The sequence below is a fragment of the Medicago truncatula genome, chromosome 6 (assembly GCF_003473485.1).
Source record: "Medicago truncatula cultivar Jemalong A17 chromosome 6, MtrunA17r5.0-ANR, whole genome shotgun sequence".
NCBI lineage: Eukaryota > Viridiplantae > Streptophyta > Magnoliopsida > Fabales > Fabaceae > Medicago > Medicago truncatula.
In genome coordinates this window covers 3941458-3968472 of record NC_053047.1, presented here as the reverse complement: position 1 = coordinate 3968472, position 27015 = coordinate 3941458, and the positions used below count along the sequence as shown (strand labels likewise).

Below are 27015 nucleotides of genomic sequence, written 5' to 3'. Positions count from 1 at the left end.
TCTTCCATCTTTTACTGTCAAAAAAATTATACGGTGACTTGAGTTCATGACAGAAACACATAAATTTCTTTGCCAGCTACTTGAGTACAAGGACAGTATAAAATGACCAATAGGCAAAATAAGAAACATGAATCTTGTCCATATCACCCAGTAAATAATCTTGTTCAAATTGCGCTATGCTATGGCGCAATAGCGCCACTATAACCGTTATTTAATAACACTGATTAATATCATTTCTCAATTTTAATCATAACATATAACATTCAGAACAAAATGAACCTAATTCATTCACACCAATGCATTTTGTAAAGCACCGTCATTTGTGATATGTGTCATTGCTTGTCACCAACACGACACCAAACATGTGATTACATTGAATTGTGTTTTTTAAATTATTATCGTTGTCGTATAAGTGTTCATGTGTCTGTGTCCGTGCTTCATAGACAACACATGCATAAAGAAGGAACAAATTATCAACTAGTTATGAGCAGATTCATTACAGGGACATCATATGGTATAACTTAAATTTTGGTATTTTTACTATCATAATTATTAAGGTAGTAAAAAGAAGCACAAATATGATTAAAATCAAAATGGACAAGTTCTTAATCAAAATGATTCATTCATTTAAATTTTTAAAAAGAGAACACATATTTCATACTCAATCGAAAAAATTTAAGGTCTGTAAAAAATTTAACCGATCAAAAGAAAAAGAAAAAATGATTAAGATCGATACCATGATAAAGCATCGCCAATGTTCACCGAAGAGAAGCGCAGATCACCGTTTGTGCAGCCTCATCACAAGCTATTACATATCTTTCTGTGTGATTTGCCACTTCTTTCAAATTTCTTATGTGATAGTGTGATCTGTGATCTTTATCTAATTTTTATTTGGTTAAATCTGTTTTTACTAATTACAACAAGATTCTATTGATTTTTAGTCTCCGACTTGGTAAATTTTGATTAAAATTTCATCAAATACCAAATTGGAGAATTATTTGTTTGGGTGCAATTATGCTAGTATAATTTTTGCATATGATTTTTGTTCAGAACAAACAGAAGAATTTATCCAAAGAGGATAAAGATACTTACAGTGGTGGTGGAGCGACGGAAGTAGATGCTCCGGCCGTTGATGGCGGTGCTCAGAGAAAGTGGTGGTCACCACCCCGTTGAGGAGAAGGGGTATGTTGTACTTACTGGTGCGTGCTCTGACACCCAAGTCAGCATATGAGCAAGAGTGGAGTGAAGCTAGAGAGATACATACCTCGTGAGCTTGTCAAGAGTTCTTTACAGAGCATATAGGAGACCGTTGTGTGGCCATGGTGGGAAGCCGTTGTGAATGGACCCATGAATACCCTCAATGATAGCCATTATAAGTCGTCGAATCATTATGCGTCTTCATTGAGGCGGAGAGGATTAATAATTGGACCCTAATTCATGATGGGCTAGGCTTTTGGCTAATCGAGAACAATTTTTTATGAACTACTCTTATTCTATTTTTGTCTGTCATTTTGTCCAAGGCATCAAAGTAGATGTTAATTAGTAAATAAAAAAAAGGTAAAACAACAAAAATGGCCTAAACCTATGGGCTATTAGCAGGAGCTACACCACTTACATTAAACTTGTTGGCAACTTTATAGATTTACTCTCGGGAAAAGAAAGAAAGTAAAAAAAATAAAATTACATGGATGATATTTACTGTGGCTCGTATTTATTAAAAACGAAAAAAATATTAAATAGATAATATGTACAAGCGTAGCAAATGGAGCTGAAATAGATAATATATAAACTCAATGGTATTGAAACACAGGAGGGAACATATTATGGCTCGTATTATGTGCGTTTATTATTTGGTTTGTTTAGGTTTTGTTTAGGAGTTTAGACGGAAGGGGAGGATTTCGGAAAAAAAGGAATGAGGAAATGGAAGAAATAGAAGACATTGAGAGAAGAGAGCATTGGGATTAATTTTCTATTCATAAACAAACTCATTTAGGGAACTAAAAAATTATATCGAGGAGGGTTTTTGAGGATTTATATGAATTTTTCAAACACTTAGGATACTCAAATTGAGTTTGGATTAGCATTAGGTTAATATGGATTAATTTTAACTTACTAGATGATGTAGTATTTTTGCATCAAACAATTGTAAGTATTTATATCGTCTCCTCAGGGACTAGTGCGATATCGCGGACCGTTCGACACCAAATACCATTCCAAGTTAAAAAGATAATTGGTTGTTTGTTTTAGTAACTCATTTGCAAACGATAAAATTGAGATTAATAGGGCGTGAAACTTGTTAGGATTAGAGTTCCTTGATCAAGCGTCGCACGTAACCTAATGATCATACATGGATTCTAGCTTTTCTTTGATATTATCACGTATCCCTCGACAACACTATTCGTGTCCAAACAATATTGTGAAATCAATTGTATCATTCAATCGTCGATGTCTCAAACTATTGAATGATTCAAGAGTCGATCTTATCGTCCAATCGATGATTTCTCGATCTATTGAATGCTAAGAAAGCTTTAGGTTTGGATACACAAAGTGATTATCAAAACATCGATTCCATGTCTAGAACCTATGTTTTGATAGATGGTTTTTCTAAACCTAGATTCAAAAGTATTTCTCAATCACAATTAAATCAAAGATAAAGATTAAAGTGCAAGAATAACATCAATATCAAATCAAATGCTAGAACCATATATTTATAGATCAAAAGATTACATGTTAAGCTAAGATCAAGTACCTCTAATCCCAACAAAGGAGATTTAGCTACTCATTGTCATGGAAGCCTTGCAAGAATGAATTGAAGGAGAAAGATTCATTTACAACTTGTGATTTCTCAACAAAGAATGAAGAATCCACTCTCTATCACTCTCACTCTATGAAGAACAAGCCCTATCTCTCTCTCTAGAAATATTACAAGTGAAAAACTCAGAGAAAAACTAAGTAAAAAACTATATAAAAACTATCTTTTTCTGAAATGGTTGAGTGGGCTATTTATAGAATTCTGAGTCTGCCTTCACTCGCCTCGCGAGCTGCTTCATTCGCCATGGCGAGTTGAAGTTTCTTCCCCATTGGGTTTGTGCCACGTCAGCATTTAGAGGCTAAACCGCCCTTACTCGCCTCGCGAGTCCTTCCATTCGCCATGGCGAGTAAGCTCGCCTTCTACTCGCCATTGCGAGTTGGTGGCGTGTGATCTTTGTTGCATTCTGGAATTGCTCGCCTTTGCTGCTTGCCATGGCGAGTTGGAGGCGAGTGATCTCCTTTTTCTGCCTTTTTGTACTTTTCTCGATTTTCTTCTCTTTGCTTGATGTCTTGAGTTCGAATCCTGCACAAATGGGTGAAGTAAGATAGATAAAGCGTAAAAGGGCAATAATCACTTATTTCTCGGCTTTTCCCTTAATAACTTGCAAAACAAGTAACAAAAGTGCCTAAAATATATCACTTAAATTACAACTTTCTAGCACTTATCAAACTCTCCCCAACTTAACTCTTTGTTTGTCCTCAAACAAAATCTTGAAAATCAAACAAGTTAATATGACAAGACACAAGTACAAAAGGTTTGAAAACATTTTTAGATGAATGATTCAAAGAGAATGCGCGGGCAAGTCTGAGTTTCCAACTAATCTGGAATTCTACCACAAATATGAAATGAGTCCTATGCACAAAGTTCATGTCAAATAGTTCAAGTCAATAAAATATTTATTCACGAACCACACCTAACACACTTCTTTGTAAGTAGATATTCAATTGAAATCAAATGAGTGAGGGTTATGAACACACATCCGGCAATCAAGTTAACATCCAAATCAAGTTATATGTCCATCCAATTATCATTTCAAAAAGCATAAAAACATGCATCAAAAGGTCTTTTAGGGTTGTAATTTGGCTTGGCTACAAAAGAAAGGACATTTGTGGGTCAATTGAATTCAAATGGCCAAGCATAAGGGAACATTCCTTCTATTCACATTCAAAAGACAAATTTACTAGAATTCCCTAACAAACCCTTGGTGTTAAAACATGATACTCCTTGATCTTGACAACTTATTCTATTTTTGGATTTTTCTTTCTTTTTCTTTTTCTTCTTTTCTCATTTTTATCATGTACACATTTTTTTTTTTTTTTTTTTTTTTTTTATATACAAACAATGTTGTCTTGATCAAAATTTCTGATTACACCAATTTACTTGACAAATGATGACATCTACCTTTTTCTCCCCAACTTGAATGAAAACATACCCTATTTGAATGTTCCCTTAATCTATGGCAAAAAGGGACAAATAACGATGAAGGTTTAGGGTTCAACAATTAAAACATATCAAGGTCCGATAGTGCAACAAAAATGAACTGGATTTTTAAAAATATAGGGCGAATTCATCAAGCATTGTGCTTATGAATTGACAGTTCATAATTGAGGACCTTGCTTCATTTGGCTCAAGTGGGTTAACAAATACTCGCTCTTCTCACAAGGTAGGCTATTTGTGGTCAAGTATGTTTCTCTCATTAAACAAAATATGCCTTGATCCTTTCCATGTCTTTACACAATTCAAAACAAATATTAGATTTAACATAAAATGACCGAGTTAAAACAATGAATGCTGGTCTCCTTGCATATAGTACAAATATTTGAGGTTTCCTCACTTTTTGGCTAGTACTAAGTGGTTCACAAACAAACACATTATCGAGGAGAACTAAATGAATTGAAATTTGTGCAAAGTACTTGTTTCCTATTCAAGTAAAAACCTAGAAAAACTGGAAACTTGTACCTTGGCTTTGCGCTTTATCACAAACTATCTATCATTATCAATCATCCGAGAATTTTGCTCAAGTTTTGGCTCTTTCAAGCGCTTTGAAATTTGAAGCTTTGAGCATTTTCTTTTCAATAAGCAAGAGTGATAAACTAGAGAAACTTCCACAATTTTCAAAAACAAAGTACTTGATATAAACCAAAAGTGCTAATATAAAACAACACAATACAACTTTGAACAATGTGAACATCACAATACTAATTAAAGCAATTGTTTAAACATAATATCCCACAATAAGTGAACAAAGTAATAGTTAAAATAGTTAAAATAAGTGAACAAAATTATGAGTCATAAGTGCCAAGATAAAACAACAGAAGCAAATATTTGTTAAAATAGCTGGAATCGAAAGCAAATAAAGGAAATAAAAGAGAAGGGAAAGAATCGACTGAAAGCTTATAAAATGTCACTCAATAAAGGTGAACTTTCACGTCTCTTCTCTTCCTCCTCAACCCTGCATGTCATCATCATCTGAACCACCAGTTGCACTTGGGACTCTGTCTGGATCGTCTCTGTCAGAATCTCCCATCAATATATCGTCAGAAAGCGTCCCGAACGATGATCCACCCCCTCCGTAAGGATCTGGCCTGCCCTCAGGCCAAGAAACATGAGCTTGAAAGGCCTCTGGTGTCATAAATTGTGACATCACCTCCGGAGGGTAATCTGCCTGCTGCTGCACTAAATACTGAGACTGCTGAAGATAAGTATTAGCACGGTTTGTAGCTTCCAGCATATTCCAAGTATGGGTATGGCACTGGTATTGCCATTGAGTGTAGCTGGCAAAGTCAAAGGCAGTTGTGGTTGGCATCTGAAATGGTTCGGACCCTGATTGTGGATGATGTGCCTGAGAAGATGAGGCTTGTTTTCCTTTTTCCGGCTTTGGGTCACTCATGATGTAACGTCTGATGAAGTCATCATCAACGGGGTTCCGGAGTTCCTCATGTACAGCGATGGGCAACTTCATTCGTGAATCTTTAATCAAGCCCATGATGAGTCCAGGAAAAGCTAGGCGGGTTTTTGGCTCACTTTTTCCTTGGAGGGTGACCAGCCTTAACTCCCATGCTAATGTGCGGGCTATGTCAACCTTGAAGCCCTTGAGAATGTAGTATATGAGTGGGCATACATCCACAGTGCAATCGGACAAGTGGTTGTTAGGTCTGACATTGTGAAGGATAAACTTCAAGATGAATTTGCAAGTTTTGTTCATGAGTTTATATTGTGCTCTGTGATGTCTTCCAGCATTACTCACGTCATAGGTTTCACCCTCTAGTAAGATAGCCCTTTTGATTGTTTCTCTCATTGGCTCAATGTTAAAGGTGCCTCGATTTTGGTTGTCATGGAATTCATCCATCTCATCCTCATCACTTAGTGGGAAGCTGTTACCGAGATAGATGTTAATAGCTTCGCGATCGAAGCGGATGGTGCGACCTCTCACAAAGGTTTCATAGACAAATGGATCGGTGAGGTTTTCAGGAAGAGCATTGGCGTAAAATTCACGCACGAGCTCAGCATTGATTGCGGTGATAGGTTGGAGCAGTCTTCCCCACCATTGGTCAGTTAAAAGCTTCAAGAGGTCTTGGTAGGGTCCTTGAGGGTTTATGTTAAACACTTTCTCGGGCCACATGCTCTGTTTAAGCAACTCCCGGTATCTGTCTTGGTGGTAACGAGATTTAAATCTCTCTCGGTCAAATGGTTGGTTTCTAGGTGGGGGTTGAGATGTGGATGTTTCACCTTTCTTCCTTTTGCCGGTATTCACGGGTTTCTTAGGAGCCATACCTGCAAACACAACCAGGAAATACCATACACAACAGAATAGATAATTAAACATCAGTATGGAAGCAATAAAGAGCAATTGGAGTGTCAGAGGCTTGTTTCAGAAAAAAAAATTCAGGTGCTGATGAAACTCGCCTCGCGAGCAATTGAACTCGCCATGGCGAGTTGAGAAAAAATTCTGGGTTTCCAGATGAATACTCGCCATGGCGAGTTGCCCAGAAAATGGCAAAAACGACCCTTTTTCAAAAGTTGTTCCAGTTTTATGATTCCTAACCCTAATTATGACCATTGCGACCCTGATGATGACAGTAAGATGAACTAAATCATGCATTTGGTGAAAAATCGAATTTGTTCCACAAAAACCCATTTTATTGGAACTTTTTACAAAAGGGTTATCAAAAAATGTGAATATGAATGAAGGACATTACGAATTCATGCATGATTTTGTTTCATCTCAGTCATGTGGGTGCCATTTTTACAGATTTAGTACACAGCAAAATCTTCTACCCTAGGGTTTTGAACATTCATGCATTAAAGCTTAAGGAGGAAAACAACAACAAACCTGAATTGAAAGAAATACAAGTGCAGGTATGATGTGAAGCTTGACTTGATTTTGAATTTGTGTGGAAAACTTTGAGATTTTAGGGTTTGTTGTTTGTTTGGGAGAAGAAATGTTTGAGAGATTTTGATGAGAGAGAAATGAAAACCGAAAATGAAAAGAAAATTGTTGGTAATGGGTAGTTAAGAGAAATAAATGAAGGAGTTAGTGGTTTTGGAAACTGAAACTGTCAGAACTGCTGTTACTCGCCTCGCGACCGAATTTACTCGCAATGGCGAGTGGTTTGGTTGGTCAACGCAGTCAATGACCAGTTTACTCGCCATGGCGAGTTGTTTTACTCGCCTCGCGAGTAATGACAGTTCAGGTTTTTGCTTTCTTTTGGCTTCTGATTTTTGAATGGTTTTTGGTATGCACATGACTATTACACCTAGTATGCATTAAAACAATAAATAACTTACAAAGTTGGGTTGCCTCCCAACAAGCGCTTGTTTAACGTCGTTAGCTCGACGCCTTTTTCGTTAGGGTGGCCAAAATGAAACGGACAACACATCATCTTTTTCAATCCTGCGTGTTGGGAGGAATTCCATGAATTTGAAATATAATTGATGTGGAGTCCATATCCTCCCTAACTTTGGTTTATTGAACAAGGCACAAATCTCATCTATGATCCGATCAATCTCCACCTTGTTCACTTTCTTCCCCTTTTCTTCCATTGATTCTTCCTTGATTAGTATCCGATCCTCTTTCTCTGTCACCTCCATCACTTCTTCATTTTCAACAGTTTCGGCCTCTTCAGTATATGGCCGTTCTTGAGGAAATTCTTCTGGATGTAGTGGCTCTAATTCTTCCACCATTTTCATGGTGCTACATTCTTCTAGTATTATGTCTTCCTCGGTATCATCAACACCTTCTTCAACAATCTTTCCGACTTCCTCAAATGTATTTGAATTATTTTCTTGTTTTCCGTGAGTGGATTGAATGTTGGCTTGAATATCCATGATTTGTTCTTGCATCATTTCCATCTGAAAGGATAGATTCTTCAATCTCTGATTGGTATCCTGCATGTTTATCATGGATTGCTGCATGAAGATATTCAAAGTATTTTCCATCTTTGATATTCGTTCATCTTCAGAGGGATATTGTTGATACTGTTGATATGATTCATATTCCAGTGGAGTGTAGAAGTTGTTATAACCATGATCAGCCATGATTTCATTTATGTAGAGAATCTGAAACGGATATAACTAACAAGAAATTTTTCTTTGTATGCAAAGAGGGGTTAGTACCAATAACTATCCAAAAGAAAATATATTTACAGAGTATATACTGATGCTTAAAATGATAAAATAGTCGCGATGTCTACGATATCTAAACGCCAGTCCCCGGCAGCGGCGCCATTTTGATGTAGTATTTTTGCATCAAACAATTGTAAGTATTTATATCGTCTCCTCAGGGACTAGTGCGATATCGCGGACCGTTCGACACCAAATACCATTCCAAGTTAAAAAGATAATTGGTTGTTTGTTTTAGTAACTCATTTGCAAACGATAAAATTGAGATTAATAGGGCGTGAAACTTGTTAGGATTAGAGTTCCTTGATCAAGCGTCGCACGTAACCTAATGATCATACATGGATTCTAGCTTTTCTTTGATATTATCACGTATCCCTCGACAACACTATTCGTGTCCAAACAATATTGTGAAATCAATTGTATCATTCAATCGTCGATGTCTCAAACTATTGAATGATTCAAGAGTCGATCTTATCGTCCAATCGATGATTTCTCGATCTATTGAATGCTAAGAAAGCTTTAGGTTTGGATACACAAAGTGATTATCAAAACATCGATTCCATGTCTAGAACCTATGTTTTGATAGATGGTTTTTCTAAACCTAGATTCAAAAGTATTTCTCAATCACAATTAAATCAAAGATAAAGATTAAAGTGCAAGAATAACATCAATATCAAATCAAATGCTAGAACCATATATTTATAGATCAAAAGATTACATGTTAAGCTAAGATCAAGTACCTCTAATCCCAACAAAGGAGATTTAGCTACTCATTGTCATGGAAGCCTTGCAAGAATGAATTGAAGGAGAAAGATTCATTTACAACTTGTGATTTCTCAACAAAGAATGAAGAATCCACTCTCTATCACTCTCACTCTATGAAGAACAAGCCCTATCTCTCTCTCTAGAAATATTACAAGTGAAAAACTCAGAGAAAAACTAAGTAAAAAACTATATAAAAACTATCTTTTTCTGAAATGGTTGAGTGGGCTATTTATAGAATTCTGAGTCTGCCTTCACTCGCCTCGCGAGCTGCTTCATTCGCCATGGCGAGTTGAAGTTTCTTCCCCATTGGGTTTGTGCCACGTCAGCATTTAGAGGCTAAACCGCCCTTACTCGCCTCGCGAGTCCTTCCATTCGCCATGGCGAGTAAGCTCGCCTTCTACTCGCCATTGCGAGTTGGTGGCGTGTGATCTTTGTTGCATTCTGGAATTGCTCGCCTTTGCTGCTTGCCATGGCGAGTTGGAGGCGAGTGATCTCCTTTTTCTGCCTTTTTGTACTTTTCTCGATTTTCTTCTCTTTGCTTGATGTCTTGAGTTCGAATCCTGCACAAATGGGTGAAGTAAGATAGATAAAGCGTAAAAGGGCAATAATCACTTATTTCTCGGCTTTTCCCTTAATAACTTGCAAAACAAGTAACAAAAGTGCCTAAAATATATCACTTAAATTACAACTTTCTAGCACTTATCACTAGACTTTCAACCCGTGTGTCGCAAGGGTCTTATCGATAAGTTATATTATATATTTCCATCTATGTCAATTAAGTAATAGAAAAATATTGTTTTAGCATTAAACATAGTATGATAAGTACTTGAAATGAGTTGCAGACAACGTTAGTTATGATAAATTACAAAATACTTCTCTATAGGCCACATTTGAAGTTACAATAGCATCTTCGTCATCTTCATAAGTTATCAATATCTTCAATCCTTCTCTTGAAGTAACTCTTGAAATTGCAACATATAATTTATCATGTAAGAACACAGACGTTGACAAATATATTCCGACATTTTCAAGTGATTGACCTTGATTCTTATTACTATATAGTCATTGCAATGAAAGAACTAAAGGAATTTGACTCCATTAAAATTTGAAAGGAATTCTTACGTCATAAGGTGTTAGAGATGACCTAGGTATACAAACTTTGCCGCCGATATTACTTTCGAATATCACATTTTCTCTAAGAGCATATTTTTCACATCATTGTTATAATCAGCCTTGTTCCATTGCACAATCCTAATTTTTTTTATCTATATTCCTTTATAGCATAACTAACACTTCTACATTTAATCTCAGTTTGTGTGAAGATCATCCATTGCATTATGTTTCGTGAATATAGTGTATTGTAGCTCAAATATGTTTTCTCTTCACCTGGAATCAAATCCAATGTGTAATCGTTGATTCGGTCAACAATTGAATTCACAATGAAAAAAATGATGAGTCGTATCCTCAATTTAATCACAGTATCCCACACAAGACTAAGTTGTAGCTGGAATCACCACCCTCTTGGTCAAATTGTCTTTCATCGGAAGACGGTTACAGAGAAGACACCATACAAAAAGATTAACTTTCAGAAGAACATCTCGATGTCAAAAAGATGATGATCAACTTCAATGCTTTGTTGATTTGCTGATAATAAAAAAATGTAAGCACTATTGACCGTATATTTTTTTTTTAGGTATGTAGATTATATAGCCACCTCTTAGGAAAATCATCCTGCAAAACAATAGGATTCAAGAAAGTGCTACACTCCCTCAACAAATCCTCCTCCCAAGCTCATAACCTCCTACGCCATTTCCAAGCCTCCCCACGCTCATCCCAACCTAAATGCTTCATCTCAGCCACAATTGCCATTTTATTATCAGAAAGATAAAAAAGACGACTGAACTTATCATTCAAAACCCCTTCTTTCAATCAAGGATCACACCAAAATAAAATCGAAGCTCCCTCACCAACCTCACAAACAATATCATCATCAATCCATCTTCCCACACCCACCCCAAAATCCTGACTAATATTGATTAAATTACGCCACCACACTAAACCACCCTCCCCTTCTACACGTAATATGAGGCCATTCTCTCTTTTAACCTCCAACACCACTTACCTAAAAGAACCATTTAGATTCCTTCAACCACCTAACCTGCAACCCCCTTTCTTATCATTATAATGATAGCAATATGCTTCAATATGGCGATGGGTCACAGCCACATCTATACATTTTTATTGACAAATAGATCGATGTATGTGAAAGTATAATACTAGTTTTTTCTCAGCATAAAATGAATATGATCATTACAGTTTGCAATATCTATCTGATTAATGTATTGGTTTTACTTCTTTTACTATTTACTCGCAAGAGATATCATTATTTCCATTTTGAAGATCTCTGCTAATTGCAAAAAGAAGATGAATAAGGGTTTCAAAGGCAAGAAGAACAATATAGGTTGAATCCAATATCAACATTTTTTTTTTGTTGAATGATTTCTAATTTACTTCGTTATTTACATGATATCAAAGCCTCGATTCAATGACTTATATATAGTGACACAAATCAACAAAAAATTAACCTCTCAACCAACCAACGGCGAAGCTATCACAATTTTTACTTATATTTAATGAAACTGCAACAAAAAAAAAAAATCTAAAAAAAATTATTTATAAAAGTTGAGTTCTATCGAGTTTTCAGAAGTCAAATTTATTCATAATTAACACTAAACTAAATAGATTACAAATGTATTTTTAATATCATCTCTCCTTGAACTAACAAAATTGTTTGAAGTTGTTAAATAATATTTGAATGGGGTAGCTACATATAAAAGCAGCATGTTAATTATTCGAGATTTTTTTCCTTTTGGGGGTAGCCAATGCTACCCCATGGTTATGAAGCCAATCTCCCCTGCAACCAACAAAATCTTCCTTTGAATGACTTAAAAACACCACAACTTGATAGCACCACCACATTACTAAAAGAATCCAATTTGCAGGTTGCATGAAAATGTGATACTTTTTTCCAGCCCCCTCCAAAAAAAAAAAAAAACACCTCTGCTCTAAAAATAACATAAATAGAATCTCAACAGCACCAATTATAGTCGAAAAACAAAAATTGAAGAGAATACATCAAGTGACATAGTGGAGGGGTAAATTTGTAATGTGTATAGTGGTATATATTCAGAGTTTTTATTCGATGTAATTCTAAATAATGCATAATATAAAAATTATAGCAGTTTTTATGTTGTCGTAGACACAATTGATCAAACTTTTGTAAGCAATCATGAGTTCTTTTATGCATTTATTTTTCTATTTTTCTTAGAGTTTGACATGTTCTCTAACAGATTGAATATATAGTAAGTCTATTTTCCCGAGAGTTGGACATATTTTTTCTCTCTAAAAGATCGAATATATTGTAAGGTCTATACAATGACCTCAACCTTGTTTAATGTAATTGAATCTCTTCGAAACTTGATTTGAGTTTATAATGGATTTGTTACGAGTTTTTCAATCAAAATTAGCTTAATTATGTTACTTAACTAGTAGTCTTTAAAATTTTGTATTTATACAAGAAAAAATCTAATGAGTTGTGCAAAATAAAAAACAAAGAACAAACCTAAAATAGGGTTAATGAATGATTGAATATTTTTAATGCAATCTTCCGATGATCCTATAATAAGTTTAAGTTTACCCTTTGATATTTGTTATTTGAATATGATAGATTGTTATCTATTTGTATATAAAGGCTCAAAGATTCTCTAAATTATACTATGTGGGACTTCTTAACTTTTGAAATATTAAAAAAAAGAAATTAGAAAACATAACAATCTCTCACATGTTTCCAAGTTCACTAGATACTAAAAGGTTAATTTTTTGAAGTAAACATCATATAATGGCGAGTCTAAAATCGAAACAGATTTTGCATTGGTGGCGAGTGAAAAAATTACTGGGTACTGGTGAGCCAATTTTCCCGCATCAGTTTTCAACTCTGGCGGTGACGGAGCATACTCCAGCGACATGGATTGACTGTGACCACACAAGAGGTCGGCATAGTATTCAATTCAACGATCACGAAGTTGTTATTTTCACTCCTTCAAAACTAAGATGTCATCATCACTGAAATGTATTCATCATTTTCAATTTGGGATCATCATCGTTGCTGATGTTTATGGCCAGGTAGTACGAATTTGGCCAGCGTTATCCTAATTTAATTTGACACATCATTTGTTTGTTTTCCATCATTCAGACCTAAGATCTCCTACTTCAAATTCATTTGGTGTTCTTTATCTCGCCAACTGAGCTACCTACCTTGAGACTTGATCTCTTCTTTTCACTATGAAGGCACAAAGAGAAGGCTATGCATTTACTATGGTTCAATTCCATAATCAGTAACGCATAAATTCCCAATCAAACAATTTACAACAACACATTGCAAGGAACAATAAAATAAATCTGACATGAAATCAAACTGAAGGCACATTGCCTTGCATAGTTATAACTTGGGAACTATGAAGCAGGTGAAGATCTGTGACTATCAGATCTTTCTGATTATTTGATTGCCATTGAGCTGAATCATTATATGCATTTGTCATCTTATCATAAAATTCAGACATAGTATCCTCTTTTTCCGTCTCTTTTGAAAGTAGAGTTCCACAAATCAGGGACTTTCATTGCTAAACAACTACACCAAATAATAACAACAATCCAAAAACAATGACAGTATCAACAAAAAACAAGAAACTGAAAGGAACGATAACTGCAATCAAGTCTAACAAATTATTAACCTATAAATCATTAGAACGCCAAGTTATTGTTTGATCCACCTCCTTTAGAACACCATAATACTCTTATTTTTGGGGTTAATGCTCTCAATGGTGAATTGATCATTTGATATCCTCCGTCTTTGCCTTTTGCTGTGAGAACGGAATGGAAGATAAGCAATGAAACCCGCGATGGCTACTGAATAACCTCCTCTGACTTTATCAATAATAAAGCCTTTTACCTTTGTATTTGTTCGCCAAATCTTGTTCAGTTTCATCCAAGCTCGGTCTTGCCTGAATCTTCGTGGAAGAAGAAGAAGCGGTTCACCAGCCACTACATCTGTGGATCCTGCCATATCATTAAACCTGGCAGCTGCTCGTTCTTTGATCAGTGGTTCACCGGCCACTAGATCAATGAATAATCTCTCTAAATTCTTCTTTCTGATGTGTGTTTCACCGGCTGCTCGATCCAAGAATCCCACCTTATTCTCAAACCTGGTGGCTCGGTTGATTGGCACTCCTGTAAGCTCATCTCGCAAACAATTTTTGGGGGTCCCAGGTCCTGCATCCACCAAGAACGTTTCTTTCCCTAAGCGCAAAACTTCAGATTGCAAGGCCTTTCCACTACATAAGAATGAACTTGAATTACATCTAGGAAACAGTCGACTCAAGTAGATGCTCATCTTAAACTTCTTTTCCCTCTGCTTCCTGTTCTATTGATCAGAAGCACCCCGCAGCGTCACAGAATGGACCTAATCAATGTAATAATACTATCAATTAAAAAAGGAATAATATGACAAAATGAATAAAAATACGCCAGGGGCGGTCACCCTTCTTTTATATAGAAAGCCATAAAATGAAGAACAAGAATACACACATAACCTAAAACACATTGCCAGAGAAAGTATGAAATTTTAAAATCTTAACTCTGTGGAGTGGACTAAATCCAAATTCCGTCCAAAAAACTAAAGGGAGCAATGATTCATGACTGCGGGCATGTCCTTGAGAGCCATGGATCTAGTGGCTCTTCAATTTTCCTAAGCATATCAATTACCAACATTCACTTCAAAACTACTGATTGCTTTTATCTCAATCACCCCACCAGCTCTAAGGAATCAATAATCAGTAAAAAAAAAAAAAGCTAAACTGCACTTTTCGTCCCCTAAGTTTCAAAATGTTGCGATTTTGGCCCCCTATTAAAAAAATGTCAAAAGTGACCCCCATGTTTAGGGAAATATGCTCTTTTGACCCCCTAATATAAGGGAAATATGATCTTTTGACCCCTTATCTTCTCAAAATGTTGCGATTATGGCCCCTTAGCAATTTTGGGACAAAAGGGGGCCAAAATTGCCATTTCTTTTTAATAGGGGTCAAAATTGCAACATTTTGAAACTCGGGGCGAAAAATGTAGTTTAGCCTAAAAAAAAACATGTTTCTGTTCAAGCCTTTGGGTGTGAAAATGCTATCAGATTCACAATCCTACAATTATCACTTTTCACAATCGTTATACCAGTTTGATTAAGATCCTGAATATTTGGGATTCTTATATAGAACTATAGGTACACGATACAATACATCATGCATACCAACTAACTAGAGGCATGCATATCAAATTCACAACTCAATGAATCCACCACAGAAACGCACAAATTTCTTGGCTGGCTACTTGAGTACAAGGAAAGTGCAGAATGAACAACCAATCTGCAAAATCAAAACCATGAATCTTGTCCTTATCACCTAGTATAAGAAATGACAATAACACAGAGACTTTGAAATCAATACTAAAAGACTTAATAGGCTACTGCCATGAAGATAAAATATGATGCAACATAGACCCGGTAATGAAATTACAATTGAACATAGGTCATAAAATCATTTCTCAATGTCAATCATAACATACCATCCAGAACAAAATGGGCCCAATTCATTCACACCTATGAAGCATTGACACATACACGGGTACTAGACACGACACTGACACGTCTACACCGGTAATAATTTAAGGAATGACAAAAATGACTGTAATCACCTATCGGTGTTGTGTCGGACACTGACACATCTATATGGTAATAATTTAAGAAATGATAAAACTGAATGTAATCACCTATCAGTGTTGTGTTGGACACTGACATGTGCCGAACACACCTTCGACTAGAAGTGTCACTGCTGCAGAGACACGGTACACAGACATCATCATATAACTTCCATTTTGGTATTTTTGCTTTCATAATCCATAAGGTAGTAAAAAAAACTCAATATGATTGAAATTGAAATCTTACTAGCACCGACACTTCCGATGAAAGACGTGTCTGGTGTCCAACACATGAAACGACACAAACACATGTGATTATATTCAATTAATTCATTTTTTCAAATTTTAGGATCCAAAATGAATATTTAGGATTCTAATATAGAACTATTGGTATAAGATACAATGCATCCTGCTGATCAACTAACTAGAGGCATGTATATCAGATCCACAAAACATTGAATCCAACACAGAAGCGCACAAATTTTTTTGCTAGCTAATTGAGTTCAAGGAAAGTACAAAACGAACAACCAGTCAGCAAAATCAAAAGCATGAATCTTGTCCTTATTACCCAGTAAGAAATGACACAGTGACTTTGAAATCAATATTAAAAGGCTTAATACAAAGAGAAAATACTGTACAATATTGACCTATTAAAGAAATTACAACCTATGAAGCACCGACACAAATAAGGAGGCCGAACACCACACTGACACGTCAACACCAATAATAATTTTTCAAAATGGCAAAATTGAATGTAATCATGTATCAGTATCATGTTGGTGTCAGGCGCTTATATGGACACAGGACACCATATTGACATGTTGACACCGGTAATAATTTTAAAAAATGGCATAGCTGAGAATATAATAATGAGTGCTGCTATGGTGTCGTTGCAAACACTAACACGTATCGGACACCATTCTTATCTTATCAGAAGTATCGGTGCCACAGAGATTACAACTAAACATACTTACTAAAACATTTCTCAATGTCAGTCATAGCATAACAATCTATACAAAAAAAAAACCCAATTCATTCACAGTCACACCAATGCATTTGGGAAAAAAGTTGAAGAAATTCAAAGTATCTCAATGCCAATCACTCTAATATCAACACACTCTGAAGGTACATCATATCATATAACTTCAATTTTGGTATTTTAACTTTTATAATTCATACGGTAGTAAAATAAAAGTACAAATATGATTTGAATCTAAATGAAGAAATTCTTCATCAATATGATACATTCATTCATATTTTTAAACAGCGAAACATAATTGATATTGAATAGCGAAAATTCAAAGACACTGATAATAATGAACGAATAGGATTGTGAAACAACAAGCATTGAATTGAGTAGCAGAAATGAAATAGTAAAACAAAATCGAAGAAGAAGTAGAAATCACGGTAGATCATAAAGAGTGAAAGAGAAATCAAGATCGATACCTGCAGAAAGAATCGCCGCCGTCGTTCGCCGGAGGGAGACGGAAATCGCCGTACCAGAGAGAGTGTGCACGAAGTGAATGAAAATGAGGGTGAAATAGGGTTATGTCTGAAAATGGAATTATGAAAAAAAATTCAGGGCAAAACTGTCCAATACATCATTTACCCCACATCGTAGTATAGTATGGATTCTTAGACATGAGTTCGGATAAAATTGAGTTCAAAATTAAATTGAGTTTAGTTCATTTATTCGAATCATATGGTCAAAATTCATTTTTTTTTTTTATCAAAAAAGAAATTATATCTTTAATAATTTAATTTATTTTATAGAAAAAAAAATTATCAAAAGATTAAGAAATAAATTTGCACAATTTCCAATACATAATTTCTATTAAGAGTACCTTAACATGCGCGCTTAGCATTTTCCTATAAATAATATGGGTAACATTTGCGCGACATTGGGGGTGTCAATATCATGTGACACTGGTGAACCATAATATCACAAGCTTCTTTTCTCCTTCAAAAAAAAAAAGTGGCTTTCTTTTCTCTCTCACAAAGATTTTATATACATTTGTGTCGTTCTAGTTGGTTAATATCACGGATTACAAATATATTTATAGTTGAATTGATAGTTGGTGGATTTAGCAAATGGAATAAAGTCGATAATGAGTAAATTGCCCTTCAGTGGAATATGTGGGGAGCAAAAAATCCTAATTCTTCACATAAAGTGGATGTTAAGTGTATATATCTCAAACTCTCAATAATCAATCTCAACATATTCGAATGTTATTTGAAAAAGAAGCAATAGAAGAAGTGAAAAATAAGCTTTTTAGTGAGAGAAACTTCATCTTCTCTCTAAGTTTTCTTTCTCCTTTATTTATTGAGGAGGAGTGACTTTAGATCATTTTTTGACCTAGAATCACCCCTCTGTGTCTTTTTTTCATTTCTTTCAATTTAAATAAATGGTTTTCACACTAATCAAGTTTTTCATTTTGTGATTTCGTCATCAAAGTGTCATGTTATGTTGTTCGTCGTCTTGTGCATCATTTGATTTTGCGTCATGTTGCGATGTTTGTTTGATTCCTATTGAAAGATCATATCAATCAATTACATATTCAATCAATGATTTGGGTGTTGACGTTGCAGATCCGGAAGCATGAGTATTTCGGTGACTTAGAATTTATCATATTATTTATAGGCATTTATCATGTTATTGTATGAAATGTATTCTCAGCTTGAATGAATGTCGTTTTGTTTTTGTCAAAAAAAAAAAAAAATAGTCGGTTGCCACGTAGGGCTACAATCGATAGCATTTGTTGGTTAGCTTTCGAAACATGTACGTTTAGAGAAAATGATAAATGTTTTAACTCAAAATAGGGGCAATTTGATTGAGCTATTGAAGTTGTTAGCTACCTATAATGTCAAAGTTGTTAATGTGTACTAGAAAATGCTAGCAAGTTCTGCCATGAAACAAAACTTTGCCTCTGTATGTACTCTACTATATCTTCTCATTACAAATGTTATCAATCACTTTTCAATAAACAAATGTTATTAGTAAATAATGGTTATATTTTTTAGGGTTCAAACCCTAGACCTCTTACAAAAAATTCCTTCGGTGTCCCTTATTTCGCTAACCAAACTATCTACTTGGGACTTAATCTGTTCTTATCTTTCTTTTCACTATGAATAGCAAAAGAGAAGGTTATACCTTTGCTAAGCTTCCATTCCATACTCATTAAAGCATAAATTCTCGGCCAAACAATTTACAACACATTGCCACGAACAATCAAATAAATTTTACAGGAAATCGGGAAATCAAACTGAGGGTATGCTGATTTTCATAGTAGCAACCAGCCTCATAATATGAATTAAAATTGAGAACTATGAAGAAGTGGTGATCTTTGACTATCAAACCTTTCTGAATATTGGACTGGCATTAGAGCTGGATCATTATATGCATTTTCCATTTTATCATAAAATTCAGACATATTATGCTCGATTTCGTCTGCTCTGTCCTTCTTAATCAAACACTGCATAAGGTAGTAAGATATTCATTAAATAACCTAATTGAAAAACAAGATAGAAAACAATTAAATAATTACTCAGTAACGGGCCCTTAGGGTAAAGTATAATGTAAGGGCATTAGTGGCCTCACCCTTGGGCCAACCGTGCTTAGTTAATATAAATTTTATTTTCTAATAATCATTTAATTTTACCAAACAAGTTCCCATGAAGGACTATTTGAATAACACAATTACTCTTTTTTTTATTATACTAAAAAGTAAGAATATTAGTGGAATTTAACTAAAGTTGTTAACTAGCATGAAGTTAAAAAATTTGCTTATTGGCGAGATCAGGGAAGTAAGCAGTAACAAGAGCTATTATGAGAATGTAATTCATCATTAGTCATGAACCACTAATTAAGGTACCTCAGCTGGAAAATTCTTGAATATAGGTCGGAACCGTTTCTGGCAATACTCGTTGAAAAGAAGTGTGAGAATTGGAAGAGGAAGAGTCAATGCTGATGCTAGAGGAAGTTTCTTCAAACCAAAAATCCCAATGGCTATTACATGCATTAGTATCAATGAAAATATCGTGGAGTTATGCACTGTAGGCCAAAACTCTCCTCCAGTCTCAAACTTTGGCACATAAACTTTCAAAAACTGTCACCAAAAAAGATAATTAAGATACAATACAATATGATTGAGGTATATAAACAAATAAATGCAAACCTGACTCTAAAGAAAACAGAAAAATAAATGCACAGAAAAACACAATGATTGATCACAAAGTTTGGCTAATTGTGTCTACGTCTCCGACAGTAGGGTGGTTGTTGTAGTTTTCTGTTATGTAACACTTAGGATTACATAGTACAAAGCTGTGTTAAAAACGACAGCTCATATTACAAGCTCTTGGTTGAACCATACCACGAGGGTTTTGTCCCTCACACCTCTAATCCTCCTACTCATAATCGAACATACGAATGAGATAAGTTGAATGGGAAGATGCTACGTACTTATCAGTGAGTATGAGCCATACTCAACAGTCCTACCATTTTTCATCGTGTAATGCATATTATACAACAGAAAAAGGAATTCAAATGGAGGTGAAAAGGCTAAACAAAGAACAATTTGCGAACCTGGTTGCGGAAAATGATGTATCCCAAACAAAAGTAAATCAAGAGAAATGGAAGTATGAGTGGAGCAAGAAAGAAGTATGTCACACCAAGAAGACCGAAGAGACGAATCCTGGGAATTTCGCTGTGGTAAGGAATTGACGGGGGCTCAAAATCATCATCGCCGTTTTTACAAAAAGTTCTACTTAAAAAATTGGAAATAAGTGTAGATAATCGAAAGAGCTCTGATGCTATTGTGGTCCATCCAGATGTCACAACATATGCAATGAAGAACGATGCCTGCAACAAATACGTAAAATACATTAAAAAAAGGATTTAAAATATATGCACGGTCAGTGTAAATCAGTTTTAAGAGGAGGGTGTAAAAGTGTAAAGGTTAAACTAGAAGGACACAAGATATCCTAAAAAGAATTAAACAAACACACTAAAAACAATAGTTTTTCCGTTCTGATGTTGGATTTCAACAAATGCAAGTCGAGTTGGTGCACCATTTAAGCGAAAGGGTATAACTCTCCCAATGCTTACTTTTTCTATTCACAAGACTCAAGTCCGAAAACCTGAAGGAACGATGCTTCCCGCGAAGTGGATATAAACTATATAGATTTGCATCTCCTATTCAAAATGGACGCTCTCAACCTTCAAACTCACAAATTAAGCATAAAATGCTTCATCCCTTACAAAGATCCTCCCCAATCCTATACAATTAGTAGATAAAATTTGTAGACACATAAAAAGTGGAATATGACGTAAAGCTAAGAAACAAAACCAATGATGGCTCATGTACTTTTACAAAATATTGGAGAGCATTGTGACTCAGAAACTTCATTCTCACCTGTGAGGGTACAGCTTCGGCTAATACTCTTGGGATGTTTTTCGGCTCAAGAAAGATGTTCACTCGATAAAGAGCAGACCCTGATAGTACATTTGCAAAGAAAATGTTCCATATGGTAAACAGTAACACTTTAGTGCATGCACTTTTTTGTATCTGACTCCATGAAATGTATCCTTGCAAAGATGAAAGCATAATCATAGTAGGTGGAACATATGATAGAAACAACTGAAGAATCAAACTTGGAAGGTATCCTGTTATAACTTGGCTCACAACTGACCTGCAAACAAGGACAGAAATCATGAATTGATATCATGAAGGCGTTACTAACACAGATGAAATTAGGGTAAGATTTACAACTTACAGTCTCAGTACGCCTTTCAAAAACGGGAAGAACGTTTCCAACTGTTCAAGATGAGTAAGACCTTGTACTATTGCAACCGGGATTAAAAACAGAACTGTGAGAGTAGTATATGCAACATAAACTACCAGCTTGCTGATCCATCTTTTAAGGAATGAAACGGTAAAGAAAGGCCAATAAACATCATGAGGTTCGGGAGCTTCCTCGGTAATCCATTCTGTTGGATTGACACCTTCTTGAATGTGTAAAGCTATTGCAGCACCAAATCGAGTTTTAAATGAAACGAATGCAGCAGGAACTTCCTATATGTTTATATTCAGTACACAACAAGTGGATGAATTATACATCATTGTAACCTAACTATACAAAAGTACATCTATTGTAGGAAAGAGTACTGTGTCGACAGCTTTTCAGAAGCCAAATCTAGTAACCATCGTATAATTTAAGGACATCCAGTTAAAATTAGCACATCTACTGGCATACGGACGTGAAACTCTTTGGAAGAGCTTGTGAAAACAACTTACGATATGTCCATAAGTTATTTTCAGCTTATTTTCATAACCTCTCAGGGATAGCTTATGAAAACAACTTATAGCTTATATAAAAACAATTTGACTTTATTTTATCATTTGTTATAGAAATATCTTATGCATAAGCACTTATGCTATAAGGGATTAATTAAGTTGCTTATCCAAACAGGGAAAATTAGTGTTGTTCTAAACAAAATCAATCCTCGTAAAACCTGCTATATAATTTAAGTATTGTAGGTTAATAATGTTTAGACATTTCAGTTACCTTTGATGCCAATGAGGACTGTTCCATTCTCACATTATCTTCTATATTCCCAAGTCTCCTTTCATAGTGATCTACAGTATCAACTTTAGGCCCAAAGAGTCCACAACAACCTTCACGCGTCTGCCTTTTAGGAGCATCATTTTTTTGTTTAAGATTGGTAAGCTTTTTGTACAATTTATCTGCATCAGTCTTCAAAGAATAAACTTCAATAGTAAAAATTATGACATAAGTTATATTAGAGATGAAAAAAAATGGAATTTAGGTAAAGTATAAATTTCTCAGCTGTTCCTATTCATGATGATACAAAGCAAAATAAAACAACTGTCAAGGAAAAAGACTTGTAAATTGGAGCTGCAGAAAACTGCTTACAATAAGATTGTGAAGTTTGCTGCTTCGACGAACGACTGAATGTGAAAGATACGTGGAAGGGTGATACTCAGAGAAAAAACGCTGGACAGCATCGGTACATGTGCTTCCAGGTGGAATAGGAATACCACGGACCAACACGGTAAAGTGATGAGGTTGTGGCTCAGAAGAATAAAAGCAAGCTATTCGTTTGGACGAAATGTATCGATACTCCTACAAAAGAGATTAAAATTAAAGAAAAAGTTAAATCGCTACTTTTATAAATAAGAGGAAAAATATGAAGGCGTTTACAAGTCAAACGTGAATGGTAAAACTTACATAATAAAGAAGATAGCAAACAACTCCAGTGAAAACATATGCAGCAGAAAAATGGATCCATAACCTTGATAAAGGCCAAATCTAGGTATCAGAATTTTCATGTTATAACTTAGACAATCCCAACTATTATACGAATATATTTTCACATATGAAACCAGTTCATAAATTTCAGAAAAATAAACATTAAGAATTTGAAATCAAAATTGTATCTACATGTCAATATTTCCGATATGTAAGTATTGTACTTCATCATGAATGAATAATACCAAAAAATTAACACTAGAAATAATATTCACCTGTTTGAACCGTTGTTAACATTAGAAATACTGAACGAGTCCAAAGACTTGTGTTGAAAATCGGAGTCGTCAGTGAGCTGACTCCCCATATAATTAATTGGAATAAGAACGATTCCGATAATTGCACCAAAAGTAAATACTTTCAAGCTGTAAGATCCCGCAAAAACAAGGAAAGGGGTCAGCTTAATCAAATAAGAGCCTTTCAAGCAAAATACAGGTCACAGAAAATAGAAAGACAGATACATGTTTTAAAGTAACGTGGATAGAAATTCTCACAAACAAATAACTGTCTCATCAATCGGATACTATGTAGCACCAACACTTTAGATGAAGTAGAGTTTAGTGTACGACACTGACACATGTAATTACATTCAATCACTTCTATTTTATTAAATTTTATCAGTGTCGTGTTTGTGTTGGTGCTTCATAGATCACATATAAGTTGAAGTGTCACTTTAAGGAGTTGGTGGCTAGATTCTACATATGAATAGGCTATATCATGTTGAAAATGTTCAAATCCACTTCAAGTTAGACATTTAATTAAGCAGTAAAAACTAGATATCAATCAAGTTAGAAAAAATGAAAAAATTTAATTAAATTGAATATAGAATTGATAATAGTATAATATAAAAAGTCCTCTTATGATGCAGAAATCGTCTATGCAAGTTAATGTATATGTAAAAATATATAAATTTTGGTCTAACCTTAGTCCTTGACATAATGCAGGAACATCCATCACAATGAATGAAACCATGGAGTAATATACAAACAAACATGGTGTATATTTGAGCATGGAGTTAATAAAAAATTTCACGTTACCTAAAGACAAACATGCGCATGAAAACAAAGGCATCTAAGCCTGAAGTCGATAAAAATTCGTCTTCTGTTGGCTCCCATGCCTTTCTCACCCAACCAGCAGTAGGTAACAGGCGTTCCAAGTTAAATTGACCACCTTCTTTAACCTTTCCTTCAGCAACGAAGCGTGGTACATATACATTTATATTACCAGGCTGTTTTCTCAATATAGAGTATAGTGTGAAAAATAGAAGACAGAGACCAAGATTAATTGCAACAGAAGTTAAAAGAGCAGAAAGAATCATTGTTCAAATTTAATTCCAAACCAACAGATTGACTGTTTCCACCCAATAATACAAATGTAGGCCTGAGATCGAATAAAAGGAATCCCTTAATCGATGAACCTGCAGAAATAGTATACCATTAATACTTGACCTGGAACAGAATCAATATAAAGATCCTAGTATTAAATATGTATGATATGCGAAGTTTTGCCAATTTTATCATCCAACTACCAACCAACAATCATGAGAGAGTCCTTATATCTGTGATTCTGTCACTACACTCCAACCCCTCAGCTTCGAGAAAATCTCACATATTTTCATAATTGTACTTCCAGACGTAATAAGTTGTGTGGAAGTCCAGACAGTACAATCAGTGATTGTTTAGACGGGTACCTCTTTATTTTTGTGTTAAGCCTCCGGCTCCCAGGGAAAAGGGCCTAGTAATCCGGAGTTCGGCCAGGAGGTAAGTAAGGTCTGGCCAATAATTGTTCAACCCAAAAATCGTACTCACCTTCTCCTAAACAGTTTATCGTTTGGTGAACCTCGTCAGCCACTTGAGCCCAATTGCTTGGTTTAGACACTTACATCTAAACTCATTAATTAGAGATTAGCAGGTAGTTTTTGTTAGATATTGAAATAAAGTTATAACTATAAATTTATGCCTTATATGGATAAACAACTTAATTAAGTGCTTATAGCATAAGTTTTTATGCTATAAGTGCTTATGTATAAGCTATTTCTATAACTATAGAATCAAATAAAATTGACTTTGAAAATTTAGAATATCATTCATTACATTACACTGCACTGCATCAGTTCTAAATAATGCAATCATATTCCCATATATTATATATACGAATTCAAAATATTATTAAATAAAAACTGAATCACCACTCTTGTGTTCATAATAACAATACTAATTAAAGAAATATGATAGTTCATATCAAGAGCAAATTAAACAATAGTATATAGTTAGTTATAGACAAGGTAGAATTTAAAAAGAGAACTTGCCTGATTATGAAGAAGCAAAAGAGAGAGAGAACTGAAAGTGAGTGTAGTGGTGAAGTGGTAAAGACAAGACAAAACAGAAGACAAGGGACGAGGAGGATTGAGTTGAAGTTGAACAAATAAACAACGTGTCTTGTTTGGTGGCAATGATGAACTGAAAAGCAAGCCCCACGTGGTGGCTTTCCTTTTTTAGTCGGTATCTTTTATTAATCTTTTATTTTTCCTCTATCTATTTTTCAATTTTATTATCTAGTTTGACCAAGAAAGAAATTTAATGCTTCCATGTGGATAATCATAATCATTTTTTTTAAAAGCAAAATTAATAATTAGATAAATGTGTAAATGCACTTTTAGTCCTCCAACTTAACTTACGATTTTGGTTCCACAACAAAAAATAATAGTAATTTTGATTTCTAACTTTGCAAAACTGTTGATAAGACATCATATGTCTAAAAACAAGAGCTGGATTCTCTATTACCTTAAAAGATGAGAGGCCAAAAGTGCATATTTTTTAACATAGATGATCAAAATTGCTATTTTTTCAGTTAGTTTGCAACGTTTTGCAAAATTATGGGTAAAACATTGCTATTTTTTTATTGTTAGGGGCCAAAATCTCAAGTTTTTAGAAGTTAGGGATCCAAAAGTGCATTTAAGCAATATATAAATATGAAAAATCAAAATGTGCAAAGAGTCTTGCCAAAACACTAACAAGAAGGGGGACAAAGAGATGTCGAACACAAACTCAATAAGAACATAAACAAACAAAAAAAACTGCTACAGAAAATCCAAAAACACCAAGAAAACACAAAAGAAACCAAAAATATCACATTTCACCACTAAACCAACCACGTAAACTCCTTGAACTTCAAGCCACCTTCTTAAACATAAGACGACCCTATCCTAACATATCAAAACGAGGAATGACACGAGAAGGGCGGTCAAGGACCAGACACCAAACAACACAAACACAAACCCCACAGGGTCAAAGCAACAACACCACAAAGCTCAATTGGAGCCAACAATGGCAGGTTGGGCCTTCCACTCATAAAAGAAGTAAGGCTATCAAGGTTTTTTTTACCCCACAAAGAAAGCTTAAACATATCCACCAAATGTTCGACAAAATAACATCCGTAGAAAATATTAGATCATTGCAACGCTTCAAATAGTGCACAAAATAGCGTGTCAAACAAGAGTCAACACTAACTTTACCCTCTTACTAAAACCCAACCCTGAGAAATATAAGAAAAATTATCATCCACCAAAAAATCTCGTATCACACGGAAAAAGAGATATCACACCACAGAAGCAGGTGGAACACCGATTCCACTGTATCATCATAGAAACCCTCGGAGGTGACCACCCTATGCCAAAGTAGATTATTTTGAAT

General features: G+C 34.9%; 3 protein-coding genes across 4 annotated transcripts; all 3 read right to left on the bottom strand.

Moving 5' to 3' along the window:
* Positions 1–7631: 7631 nt before the first annotated feature.
* On the bottom strand, positions 7632–8215 carry LOC112422637 (uncharacterized). The gene has a single exon (XM_024785891.1). It carries the CDS (start codon positions 8213–8215, stop codon positions 7661–7663), a length of 555 nt encoding a protein of 184 aa, XP_024641659.1. The 3' UTR covers positions 7632–7660.
* Positions 8216–13714: 5499 nt separating this feature from the next.
* On the bottom strand, positions 13715–17599 carry LOC11422070 (ribosomal protein S1, mitochondrial). Of its 2 annotated transcripts, XM_024786661.2 has the most exons (3): positions 17444–17562; positions 15552–15666; positions 13715–14717 (listed from the first exon to the last, which is right to left on the bottom strand). In XM_024786661.2, the coding sequence occupies exon 3, from the start codon at positions 14646–14648 to the stop codon at positions 14034–14036; it is 615 nt and encodes a 204-aa protein (XP_024642429.2). In that variant the 5' UTR covers positions 14649–14717; positions 15552–15666; positions 17444–17562; the 3' UTR covers positions 13715–14033. The 2 variants fall into 2 exon arrangements, with proteins under 2 accessions (XP_024642429.2, XP_003618550.2); XM_003618502.4 differs by lacking the exon at positions 15552–15666 and having other exon boundaries at positions 17444–17599.
* A 1326-nt stretch (positions 17600–18925) lies between these two features.
* LOC11414918 (CSC1-like protein HYP1) lies at positions 18926–25784 on the bottom strand. Its single transcript, XM_003618500.4, has 11 exons — positions 25632–25784; positions 24361–24740; positions 23542–23688; positions 23246–23309; positions 22931–23140; positions 22562–22750; positions 21770–22068; positions 21409–21685; positions 20580–20855; positions 19870–20103; positions 18926–19470 (listed from the first exon to the last, which is right to left on the bottom strand). Exons 2-11 carry the CDS (start codon positions 24639–24641, stop codon positions 19309–19311), a joined length of 2139 nt encoding a protein of 712 aa, XP_003618548.2. The 5' UTR covers positions 24642–24740; positions 25632–25784; the 3' UTR covers positions 18926–19308.
* Positions 25785–27015: the final 1231 nt, after the last annotated feature.